General features: G+C 41.3%; 1 protein-coding gene across 1 annotated transcript in view; it reads right to left on the reverse strand.

The window, feature by feature from the left end:
- Positions 1 to 12,260: 12,260 nt before the first annotated feature.
- Positions 12,261 to 13,876, reverse strand: part of LOC121544566 (angiopoietin-related protein 7) — a 41,903-nt gene continuing 40,287 nt past the window's right edge. The window contains exon 8 of the mRNA XM_041854521.2: positions 12,261 to 13,538. Coding sequence (XP_041710455.2) covers positions 13,392 to 13,538 — 147 coding nt within the window. The 3' untranslated portion in view covers positions 12,261 to 13,391. The remainder of the gene's footprint in view (positions 13,539 to 13,876) is intronic.

Consider the following 13,876-nt stretch of genomic DNA (forward strand, 5'->3'; position numbering starts at 1 on the left):
AATCCCTGATTTAGGTAAAAACATTTTCATTGAACCAGACATTGTAGAGTCTTCTGAAACGGCGATCAACAACAGTGTTGTTGTCACGGAAGAAGTTGACCAAGTTTTGAAATCAGTGTAATGCCCGGTGGAAGCACAGTATGATAGCTAAGTAGATGGAGAAAACTCTGGCGTTTGATTGCAAATATGTGGAGGGAGTCGAAAAGAGAGTCTAGCTAGCTACATTTTCAGATATTATACGTTTCAAATTTAGTCAGAAACTCGTTTTCATTGCAAGTTAAAGCGTACTGTTAGCTTTAACAACAAGTTTGATGTTGGACGACAATAGAATGTTCATGATGTCACTGACAACTGTCTACAGACATGTCGATAGACGCAGTACAAACCAGCCTTTAGTCTTGAACTCTTTGGTTGTTGAGTACACTACCGTACTCACTCTGTTTAGCACATGGCCTCACATGTGAATCCTTAAAGATATGGGTGGGGCTAAGGCTTAAGAGGGTGTGAATGATCCTGAATGGGTGTAGACAAAGAAGAGCTCTCCAGTAGGTGTACCAAAACATTCAAGGGCCATTTTCTCAAAAGTGGGATTACAAGTTTATCAACTTTCAAAGCAGAATTACTTTCCCACTGTTCCTCAACTGTAGTTTATGATATACAATTTTCTAGCTCTGAGTCTCTACTTTTATCCAATGTAAAAAAAAAAAAAAAAAACATTTCAAATGTTGCTACATAAGACAGAATCGAGCCGGTCGGTCACATTTAGAGTGTTCCCTGCCTCCTGCTCCCTGATATTCTCCAGCACTCTGATTCATACGAAGGGTTACAGCGCGCTTGCTGAACTGGGGAGCATTGCCTTTTAAAAGTTGCATAGCCGGAAAAGCACGTTGGGAATGAATCCCGGTCTAAAAGTCTTTAGCGGAAAAACAGCAGGGAAATGATTTGCATCAATACAATCACCAGTTGCAGTATTCCAAAACCCTTTTGGTTTAAGCACCATACTGTCCATTTAAAGATGTTATGGTTATTTAGCCAAAACTTTGTGTTGCGAGGGCTGTTTTGCAGACAGAAAATGTCGCCCATAATGTACTGTTCTTGTTGTCCATAAATAAACAAAATATGAATTCATAATATGTAATAATGTTCTCACCCTGTACATTAAATTCTTATTTATACTTCATCTACTCTGCAGTTGTTACTTTGCGTCAACATGGTGCTGCTGTGTTGACATTCCGGGAACACATCCGGAACATTCCGGAACATTCCTGTCATAGAATGAGAAATGAGAGGTCCTAACCTTATGGCAACCTCAGGGAAACATCTGCCGCTGTTCCAGGAAGGAATGTTCAGTATGATGGGTTACTGGTGATCAGGTGGTGTAAAGTACTTAAGTAAAAATACTTTAAAGTACCACTTAAGTAGTTTTGGGGGGGTATCTGTACTTTTATTATTTATATTTTTACTTCACTACATTCCTGAAGAAAATATTGTACTTTCTATCCATACATTTTCCCTGACAACCCAAAGTACCCGTTACATTTTGAATGATTAGCAGAACAGGAAAATTTTGAAATTCACTCACTTATCAAGGGAACACATGGTCATCCCTACTGCCTCTGATCTGGTGGACTCACTAAACACAAATGCATATTTTGTAAATAATGTCTGAGTGTTGGAGTGTGTCCCTGGCTATCCGTACATTTTTAAAACAAGAAAATGGTGCCGTCTGCTTAGCTTAATATAAGGAGTTTGAAATTATTTATACTTTTTATTTTGATACTTAACTATATTTTAGCAATTACATTTACTTTTGATATTTAAGTATATTTAAAACCAAATACTTTTAGACTTTTACTCAAGTAGTATTTACTGGGTGACTTTTCACTTTTACTTGAGTAACTTTCTATTAAGGTATCTATACTTTTACTCAAGTAGTATTTTACTGGGTGACTTTCACTTTTACTTGTAATTTTCTACTAAGGTATATATACTTTTACTCAAGTATGACTATTGGGTACTTTTTCCACCACTTAACTATATTTTTCCACCACTGCTGGTGATTGGGGGGATGCAGTGTCAGTGATTTAGTTTTCCTGCTTGGTTGGCTCAGAAATGGATGGAAATATATATATATATATATATCTATATATATATTTTTTTTGTTATAATATAATAAATAATAATAATAATAAATAATATGCCATTTAGCAGACGCTTTTATCCAAAGCGACTTACAGTCATGCGTGCATACATTTTTGTGTATGGGTGGTCCCGGGGATCGAACCCACTACCTTAGCGTTACAAGCGCCGTGCTCTACCAGCTGAGCTACAGAGGACCACTGTGTGTGTGTGTTAGTACTATTGTGTGTGTGCTAGTGTGTGGTGGGAGGGTCAACAGTGCAGCCCTGGTAGGAAACTGGCCGGTGAACTCTGACCTTATAACAGGAAGTAGTGGAAGTGAAGAGAGGGTCTTCTCCAAATCTGACTGAGTAGGGTTTTTTAAAAGACATTAATTCAGCTTGTATGTATAACAATGCTTTTAATTGTCAATCCTTATACATTAGGGGAAAAAAGTATTTAGTCAGCCACCAATTGTGCAAGTTCTCCCACTTAAAAAGATGAGAGGCCTGTAATTTTCATCATAGGTACACGTCAACTATGACAGACAAAATGAGAAAAAGAAATCCAGAAAATCACATTGTAGGATTTTTAATGAATTTATTTGCAAATTATGGTGGGAAATAAGTATTTGGTCAATAACAAAAGTTTCTCAATACTTTGTTATATACCCTTTGTTGGCAATGACACAGGTCAAACGTTTTCTGTAAGTCTTCACAAGGTTTTCACACACTGTTGCTGGTATTTTGGCCCATTCCTCCATGCAGATCTCCTCTAGAGCAGTGATGTTTTGGGGCTGTCGCTGGGCAACACAGACTTTCAACTCCCTCCAAATATTTTCTATGGGGTTGAGATCTGGAGACTGGCTAGGCCACTCCAGGACCTTGAAATGCTTCTTACGAAGCCACTCCTTCGTTGCCCGGGCGGTGTGTTTGGGATCATTGTCATGCTGAAAGACCCAGCCACGTTTCATCTTCAATGCCCTTGCTGATGGAAGGAGGTTTTCACTCAAAATCTCACGATACATGGCCCCATTCATTCTTTCCTTTACACGGATCAGTCGTCCTGGTCCCTTTGCAGAAAAACAGCCCCAAAGCATGATGTTTCCACCCCCATGCTTCACAGTAGGTATGGTGTTCTTTGGATGCAACTCAGCATTCTTGGTCCTCCAAACACGACGAGTTGAGTTTTTACCAAAAAGTTATATTTTGGTTTCATCTGACCATATGACATTCTCCCGATCCTCTTCTGGATCATCCAAATGCAAACTTCAGACAGGCCTGGACATGTACTGGCTTAAGCAGGGGGACACGTCTGGCACTGCAGGATTTGAGTCCCTGGCGGTGTAGTGTGTTACTGATGGTAGGCTTTGTTACTTTGGTCCCAGCTCTCTGCAGGTCATTCACTAGGTCCCCCCGTGTGGTTCTGGGATTTTTGCTCACCGTTCTTGTGATCATTTTGACCCCACGGGGTGAGATCTTGCGTGGAGCCCCAGATCGAGGGAGATTATCAGTGGTCTTGTATGTCTTCCATTTCCTAATAATTGCTCCCACAGTTGATTTCTTCAAACCAAGCTGCTTACCTATTGCAGATTCAGTCTTCCCAGCCTGGTGCAGGTCTACAATTTTGTTTCTGGTGTCCTTTGACAGCTCTTTGGTCTTGGCCATAGTGGAGTTTGGAGTGTGACTGTTTGAGGTTGTGGACAGGTGTCTTTTATACTGATAACAAGTTCAAACAGGTGCCATTAATACAGGTAACGAGTGGAGGACAGAGGAGCCTCTTAAATAAGAAGTTACAGGTCTGTGAGAGCCAGAAATCTTGCTTGTTTGTAGGTGACCAAATACTTATTTTCCACCATAATTTGCAAATAAATTCATTAAAAATCCTACAATGTGATTTTCTGGATTTTTTTTCCTCAATTTGTCTGTCATAGTTGACGTGTACCTATGATGAAAATTACAGGCCTCTCTCATCTTTTTAAGTGGGAGAACTTGCACAATTGGTGGCTGACTAAATACTTTTTTCCCCCACTGTATTCTCGCTCTTGCACTCATATACAGTGCCTTGCAAAAGTATTCATCCCCCTTGACGTTTTTCCTATTTTGTTGCATTACAACCTGTAATTTAATGTGAAATGATAGAAATAACTTCAAAAAAATGAAAAACGGAAAAGTGGTGCGTGTATTCATATGTATTCACCCCCTTTGCTATGAAGCCTTTAAATAAGATCTGGTGCAACCAATTACCTTCTGAAGTCACATAATTAGTTAGATTGCACACAGGTGGACTCTATTTAAGAGTCACATGATCTCAGTATATATACACTTGTTCTGAAAGGCTCCAGAGTCTGCAACACCACTAAGCAAGTGTCACCATGAAGACCAAGGAGCTCTCCAACCAGGTCAGGGACAAAGTTGTGGAGAAATACAGATCAGGGTTGGGTTATAAAAAAATATCAGAAACTTTGAACATCCCCACGGAGCACCATTAAATCCATTATTAAAAAATGGAATGAATATGGCACAACAACAAACCTGCCAAGAGAGGGCTACCCACCAAAACCCACGGACCAGGCAATGAGGGCATTAATCAGAGAGGCAACAACGAGACCAAAGATCACCCTGAAGGAGCTGCAAAGCTCCACAGCGGAGATTGGGGTATCTGTCCATAGGACAACTTTAAGCTGTACACTCCACAGAGCTGGGCTTTACGGAAGAGTGGCCAAAAAAAAGCCATCGCTTAAAGAAAAAAATAAGCAAATACGTTTGGTGTTCACCAAAAGGCATGTGGGAGACTCCCCAAACATATGGAAGAAGGTACTCTGGTCAGATGAGACTAAAATTGAGCTTTTTGGCCATCAAGGAAAACGCAATGTCTGGCGCAAACCCAACACCTCTCATCACTCCGAGAACATCATCCCCACAGTGAAACATGGTGGTGGCAGCATCATGCTGTGGGGATTTTCATCAGCAAAGACTGGGAAACTGGTCAGAATTTGAAGGAATCATGGATGGCGCTAAATACAGGGAAATTCTTGAGGGAAACCTGTTTGTCTTCCAGAGATTTGAGACTGGGACGGAGGTTCACCTTCCAGCAGGACAATGACCCTAAGCATACTGCTAAAGCAACACTTGTGTGGTTTAAGGGGAAACATTTAAATGTCTTGGAATGGCCTAGTCAAAGCCCAGACCTCAATCCAATTGAGAATCTGTGGTATGACTTAAAGATTGCTGGACACCAGCGGAACCCATCCAACTTGAAGGAGCTGGAGCAGTTTTGCCTTGAAGAATGGGCAAAAATCCCTGTGGCTATATGTGCCAAGCTTATAGAGACATACCACAAGAGACTTACAGCTGTAATTGCTGCAAAAGGTGGCTCTACGAAGTATTGACTTTGAGTGGGGTGAATAGTTATGCACGCTCAAGTTTTCCATTTTTTTGTCTTATTTCTTGTTTGTTTCACACACAAAAATATTTTGCATGACTAAGTCGCTTTGGATAAAAGCGTCTGCTAAATGGCATATTATATTATATCTTCAAAGTGGTAGGCATGTTGTGTAAATCAAATGATACAAACCCCCCAAAAATCCATTTTAATTCCAGGTTGCATTCTGAAAGTATTAAGACCCCTTGACTTTTTCCACATTTTGTTACGTTACAGCCTTATTCTAAAATTGATTATTTCGATTTCAGATGTTTTTGTTTATTTTGTTGAAGCTTAGGGATATTGGGTCTAGGCAGGGATAGAGAGAATCCACAGGAGGGTCCGATGGGTTGACCAGCCTGAATGTGGACAGATTTGATTGTATTTTGTTTGCTGAGGCTTTCATGTGTATTTAATTGCATCATAGTTTAAAATGCATTGATAAAGATGTATGAATTGATCTGGAGTACTTAAGTGGTTGCCTGGGGCAGAGGGGCCGTGAGAGAATGTTACTGTCTTGATTGATTGATGGATATTTGGAAAGAAAGCTGCCAGACAGGTTTTTCGCTCTCACACTCCATAGAGATCTGTTCATATTTCATAGAAATGTATTTACACTCCATAGGAAAATGTGTTTTTGGTTTATTGTTAAAAGACACTCAATGAGAAAAATTGTTATTTGTCATAAACCTATTCTTTTTGTTTTCGAGACTTAATTCGTCTCGAAGGGGGGAAATATGTGGTATCTGAGGAATTTATGACTTTGCTAATGGTTTCAAATGGCTTTAGAGGATGTTGACTCAGCTTAAAGGGAGCATCTGGGGAGTAGTTCTATAGGGGGCACCCTAAAGCCGAGGAAGTCTGTTAGGTGGCCTCCTGGGATTGGTCTGTAGGGAAAACACCCATATTATGTTACATAGGGCATAGGATATAAATACCACGGTTAAAACAAAGGAGGACAGAACAACATATTACAGATTGGGTCGTTGTTCTCCAGATGTCTGCAGATGTCTGTAAATTGACGCTGAAATACTCTGATATAATAAACCTTTATAATCAAAGTACAGTGTCAGCGGAATTCTTGTTCTCACAGCATCTCAGCATAGTTTTCTCGACACCACATCCCCTAAAGAATCTACACACAATACCCCATAATGACAAAGCAAAAACAGGTTTTTGGACATTTTTGCAACCCCCCCAAAAAAATAAAATAAAAATAACATATCACATTTACATAAGTATTCAAACCATTTACTCAGTACTTTGTTGAAGCACCTTTGGCAGCGATTACAGCCTCAAGTCTTCTTGGGTATGACGCTACATGCTTGGCACACCTGTATTTGAGGAGTTTCCTATTGACTTGCCTAGTTAAATAAAGGTTAAATATATTTTTAATGGAGTTTCTCCCATTCTTCTCTGCAGATCCTCTCAAGCTCTGTCAGGTTGGATGGGTAGTGTCGCTGCACAGCTGTTTTCAGGTCCCTTCAGAGATGTTATTTCGGGTTCAAGTCCGGGCTCTGGCTGGGCCACTCAAGGACATTCAGAGACTTGTCCTGAAGCAACTCCTGCGTTGTCTTGGCTGTGTGCTTAGTGTTGTCCTGTTGGAAGGTGAACCTTCACCCCAGTCTGAGGTCCTGAAACTAATTCCTTCAACCTCATGGCTTGGTTTTTGCTCTGACATGCACTGTCAACTGTGGGACCTTATATAGACAGGTGTGGGCCTTTCCAAATCATGTCCAATCAATTGAGTTTACCACAGGTAGACTCCAATCAAGTTGTAGAAACATCTCAAGGATGATCAATGGAAACAGGATGCACCTGCGCTCAATTTCGAGTCTCATAGCAAACGGTCTGAATACTTATGTAAACAAGGTATGTTTTTTATTTTTAATACAGTTGTGAAAAAAATATCTAAAAACCTGTTTTCGTTTCGTCATTATGGAGTATTGTGTGTAGATTGAGAGAATTTTATTTAATCAATTTTAGAATAAGGCTGTAACGTAACAAAATGTGGAAAAGGGGAAGGGGTCTGAATACATTCCGAATGCACTGTGTATATACATACACGGAACAAAAATATAATCGCAACAACATATAAATTGTTGGTCCAATGTTTCATGAGCTGAAATAAAATATACCAGACATTTTCCATACGTACAAAAAGCATATTTCACATTTTGTGCACAAAATTGTTTACATCCCTGTTTACACCCTTTGCCAAGATGGGCGTGCGGTTTGCTGATGTCAACGTTGTGAACAGAGTGCCCCATGGTGGCGGGGTTATGGTATGGGCAGGCATAAGCTACGGACAACGAACACAATTGCATTTTATCGATGGCAATTTGAATGCAAAGAGATACCGTGACGAGATCCTGTGGCCCATTGTCGTGCCATTCATCCGCCATGTCTCCCGAGTGGCGCAGTGGTCTAAGGCACTGCATCGCAGTGCTAGCTGTGCCACTAGAGATCCTGGTTCAAATCCAGGCTCTGTCGTAGCCGGCCGCGACCGGGAGACCCATGGGGCGGCGCACAATTGGCCCAGCGTCGTCTAGGGTAGGGGAGGGAATGGCCGGCAGGGATGTAGCTCAGTTGGTAGAGCATGGCGTTTGCAACGCCAGGGTTGTGGGTTCGATTCCCACGGGGGGCCAGTATAAAAAATGATGTATGCACTCACTAACTGTAAGTCGCTCTGGATAAGAGCGTCTGCTAAAATGACTAAAAAAAATTTAAAATCCGCCGCCATAACCTCATGTTTCAGCATGGCAATGCACGGCCCCATGTCGCAAGGATCTGTACACGATTATTGGAAGCTGAAAATGTCCCAGTTCTTCCATGGCCTGCATACTCACCAGACATGTCACCCATTGAGCATGTTTGGGATGCTCTGGATCGACGTGTACGATAGTGTGTTCCAGTTCCCGCCAATATCCAGAAACTTCGCACAGCCATTGAAGAGGAGTGGGACAACATTCCACAGGCCACAATAAACGGCCTGATCAACTCTATGCGAAGGAGATGTGTCGCGCTGCATGAGACAAATGGTGGTCACACCAGATACAAGGATGCTGGCCCATGTTGACTCCAATATAGCCCCACAGTGGAGGTGTCATAATACCCATAAAACCTAGCGGTCAAACATGGAAATGGTTCCAATAATTTTTCCACTATTAATTTTTCCCATAGGGGATTGTAGAAACACTTAAAATAAGGGCTATGTTTCGTGTAGGCTTACCCTGGCGTGACATTTTGATAACCATGTAAACCTCTCTCTGACAAGGTGACTCATCAATATATTTGTCTCTATTTACTCTCAGATTCGAAAAATGCTAATTAGCATCAAAGTAGACATCATTCAAAACACATATCCCTGCAAGCTCCTGCACGTCCTCTCTAGCTGACTAGCTTTGCTAGCTCGCTAGCTTTGCTAACAGAACAAGACAGTTCACAGGATTGTCAATGTAAATTTTTTTTAGCCAATTTATTCATTACTACATTTATCTAACATTAGATAGTTAATCCAGCAGCCTCCTGTGATCCAGAGATTCTTACCTTTGCCTCGATTCGGCAGTCTCGTCCAGATCATCATGGCATTTGTAGTTCTTTATGATAGCCACATTAGCAGCTAATTAGCGTAAAAATTTTGGGGGGGTGGGGTAAATACATGTGAATATATTGATATATTGATCAAACTAGAGATTTACACAGTTATAAAAACGTCACGCCAGGGTAAACCTACATGAAACACAGCCTTTGTTTTAGGTGTTTTTAAAATCTCCTTTTGGAAAAATTAATGGTGGAAAAACGATTGGAACCATTTTCTTGTTTGACCGGTTTTATGGGTATTATGACTCATACTGTGGTACTCCAATGCTTCCCACAGTTGTGTCAAGTTGGCTGGATGTCCTTTTGGGTGTTGGACCATTCTTGAGACACACAGTAAACTGTTGAGCATGAAAAACCCAGCAGCGTTGCAGTTCTTGACAAAAACCGGTGCGTCTGGCCCGTTCACCCTCTGAATGGCACACACATACACAATCCATGTCTCAATTGTCTTAAGGCTTAAAAATGATTATTTTACCTGTCTCCTCCCCTTCATCTACACTGATTGAAGTGGACTTAACAGGTGACATCAATAAGGGATCATAGCTTTCACCTGGATTCACCTGGTCAGTCTATGTCATGGAAAGAGCAGGTGTTGATAATGTTTTGTATACTCAGTGTGTATCCTCCTTCTCCTCCCTCCCACTCTGTGTCATTGACAGAGAGGCTTATGATAAGCCAGAGGAGATAAAGTTATCAGGGGAGGGGAGCTTAAGGACTGAACAACACAAACTGTATACACACATACACACTCTCACATACACTACACACATATCTTTATTCCTGTGCCTAAGCCTTCAAGCCAGAACTGGGTCATCAGAGCTCACACAATGCTGTAGTGTGTGTCTGTCAAACCAACGTTTTATAGTTTAAAAGGCAAATTTGAATAGAAATGTAAAAGCAACAGGACAATACTGTACAATAGGTCTACCCTGACAAATGTACATAAACATTACTATATATATATATATATATACACAGTTGAATTTGGAAATGTACATACACCTTAGCCAAATACATTTAAACTCAGTTTTTCACAATTCCTGACATTTAATCCTAGTAAAAAATCCCTGTCTTAGGTCAGTTAGGATCACCACTTTATTTTAAGAATGTGAAATGTCAGAATAATAGTAGAGAGAATGATTTATTTCAGCTTTTATTTCTTTCATCACATTCCCAGTGGGTCGGAAGTTTACATACACTCAATTAGTATTTGGTAGCATTGCCTTTCAATTGTTTAACTTGGGTCAAATGTTTCGGGTAGCCTTCCACAAGCTTCCCACAATAAGTTGGGTGAATTTTGGCTCATTCCTCCTTATGGCCAAACAGTTCTATTTTTGTTTCATCAGACCAGAGGACATTTCTCCAAAAAGTACGATCTTTGTCCCCATGTGCAGTTGCAAACCGTAGTCTGGCTTTTTTTTTATGGTGGTTTTGGAGCAGTGGCTTCTTCTTTGCTGAGCGGCCTTTCAGGTTATGTCGATATAGGACTCGTTTTACTGTGGATATAGATACTTTTGTACCTGTTTCCTCCAGCATCTTCACAAGGTCCTTTGCTGTTGTTCTGGGATTGATTTGCACATTTCGCACCAAAGTACGTTCATCTCTAGGAGACAGAACACGTCTCCTTCCTGAGTGGTATGATGGATGCGTGGTCCCATGGTGTTTATGCTTGTGTACTATTGTTTGTACAGACGAATGTGGTATCTTCAGGGATTTGGAAATTACTCCCAAGGATGAACCAGACTTGTGGTCTACAATTTTTTTTCTTAGGTCTTGGCTGATTTCTTTTGATTTTCCCATGATGTCAAGCAAAGAGGCACTGAGTTTGAAGGTAGGCCTTGAAATACATCCACAGGTACACCTCCAATTGATTCAAATGACGTCAATTAGCCTATTAGCCTCTAAAGCCATGTCATAATTTTCTGGAATTTTCCAAGCTGTTTGAAGGCACAGTCAACTTTAGTGTATGTAAACTTCTGACCCACTGGAATTGTGCTACAGTGAATTATAAGTGAAATAATCTGTCTGTAAACAATTGTTGGAAAAATTACTTGTGTCATGCACAAAGTAGATGTCCTAACTGACTTGCCAAAACAATAGTTTGTTAACAAGAAATGTGTGGAGTGGTTGAAAAACAAGTTTTAATGACTCCAACCTAAGTGTATGTAAACTTCAGACTTCAACTGTGTATATATATATACACACACAATGTTATTAACCCTCATGCTTTAAGAGTGTAAATAGATAAACACTTCCTAGTATTTATTGTGTTTCTTAAAGCTGTGGGCTTTAAGTTCAGCAGTTTCTGCTTTGTACTTGTACATCTGACACAATATTTACAAAGAGCAAGTTTAGCATGGAGCAGAAGATACAAAAAGAAAATAGTACACCCCTAGCTTCAATAGCTGGTGTTGCCCCCTTTGGCTGAAATAACTTCATGTAGCCGTTTCTTGTAACTGTCTATCAGTCTCTTACATCGACTGGGAGGAATTTCTGCCCACCTCTCTTTATCAGTACTGCTTCAACTGTGTCCTGTTCGAGGGCTTTCTTGCATGCATAGCCAGCTTCCAGGCCCCCCACAGCATTTAGACAGGATTGAGGTCTGTGCCTTGACCCGGCCATTGCGTAACCCTCCATTTCTTATTTTTGTGCCATTCTGTTGTAGCTCTGCTTGTGTGTTTTTGGATCATCACCTGTTGCAAGAGATCCATGTTCGGTTCAGCTTCAGCTTTTTGACAGATGGCCTCACATTCTCCTCAAGAATTCTCTGGTACAATATAGAATTCAAGGTTGACTCAATGATGGCAAGTTGGCCAGGCCCTGAGGCAGCAAAGCAGCCCCAAACCATAATGCCACAGCCTCCATGCTTTACGGTTGTTATAAAGTTCTTCTGTTCAAAGGCAGTGTTTCGTTTTCGCCAAACATGACCTCTGGCATTGCAGCCAAACAACTCCACCTTTGACTCATCTGTCCAGAGCACATTGTTCCGGTAGTTTTGGTCTTTACCCAGGTGTTGTACGGCAAATGTCGGTCGTGTCTTGATATTCTTTTTTTGAGAGCAGAGGCTTCTTCCTTCCTGACCTCCCATGTAGGCCACGTTTGTGCAGTCCCTTTCTGACAGTTGACTCATGCACTTCGACATTGATTGTGGCAAGAGAGCCTTGTAGATCCCTTGATGTTACCTGGGGGTTCTTTAGAGAGCATCCTTCGGTCAGCTCTTGGGCTGAATTTGGTGGGACGACCTGTCCTAGGTAGATTGCCAGTGGTCTGGAATTTTCTCCATTTGTAGATGATCCGTTGGACAGTGGAATGATGTACTTCAAATTGCTTGAAATTGATTTGTAACCCGTCCCAGACTCATGGGCATCAATCATTTTCTTCTGAGGGCCTCGGGTAGGTCTTTGGATCTTGGCATGATGTGTCACCACACACCCAGATGGTTAAGACCAAACCAGACCAAGTTCCTAATATTCATGGAAGGCTGGACCCTCCCATGTTACTCTCTAATGATGTTCTAATCATTTGCACCTGTTTTTGTTGCACCTGATACTAATTTGAGACATTTTATGTGACGGTAAAGGTGGAGGTGTGTACTAACTTTTTCCACATAAGGAAATAGCATTTTAGTTTATTTTAATTGCATAACATTTTTTAAAGTTACATTTCTTTTGTGAAGATTTGTTCAATTGGGTTACCTTTATCAATGAATGTGGTTGGAATTTTGCTAAAATATCCCATGTGTCCAAATATCGGGGTGTACTTCCTTAATCACATGACTGTAGATCTCATTGCGAATGAAGCGGTAACAAGACAGTTGACAGAAACGGACATTTACAGATATACAGTACGTGTGTATTCACAGTATAGACAGAGGAAGTGCAGGACAGAATGTACAGTACATATGTATTTACAGTGTGTGTAAGTTCCTCCAGTGGAAGAACAGGACAGAATGTCTGAAGGTTCCTGGGAACAGTATTTGAAAGGTAGAAAGAAATGCACTCTCTCATAGAATGTATGGACAGTTGGTCCCATTGCAGCGTGTGTGTGTGTATTTACACATGTCTTCTACAGTCCTGTTGGCCCACTGGTAGGGGCGGGACTTCCCTCTGAGCCCTCAGCCAATGGCGTTCATCCTATTTGACCTCTTCTTCCTGTAATGTCATGACAATCCCACGTCCCTCCCATGGTGACGTCATAGCATCCTCAGCAGGTCTCCCACGGCGACGGTGTGTTGGTCATGGCTGTTGTCATGGTGACAGGCGTGGTCTGAAGGTTCTAGGTCGTATCATCATAGAGGTCTTCCTGAGGGAGTAGTAGTCTGAATCTTTCCAGCTGTACCAGACCACACCATCAGGACCCAGCAGAGTCTTAGCTTTAGACGAGTAGCGCCCGCCCTGCAACACACACACACACACACACACACACACACACACACACACACACACACACACACACACAGAAACACCCACACACAAAAACACACACAAACAAACACACACACACAGAAACACCCACACACAGAAACACACACAAACACACACACACACAGAAACACCCACACACAGAAACACCCACACACAGAAACACACACACACACACACACACACACAGAAACACACACACACACACAGAAACACCCACACACAAAAATACACACAAACACACACACACACAGAAACACCCACACACAGAAACACACACACACACACACACACACACACACACACACAGA

Source organism: Coregonus clupeaformis, unplaced genomic scaffold (assembly GCF_020615455.1).
Source record: "Coregonus clupeaformis isolate EN_2021a unplaced genomic scaffold, ASM2061545v1 scaf0032, whole genome shotgun sequence".
NCBI lineage: Eukaryota > Metazoa > Chordata > Actinopteri > Salmoniformes > Salmonidae > Coregonus > Coregonus clupeaformis.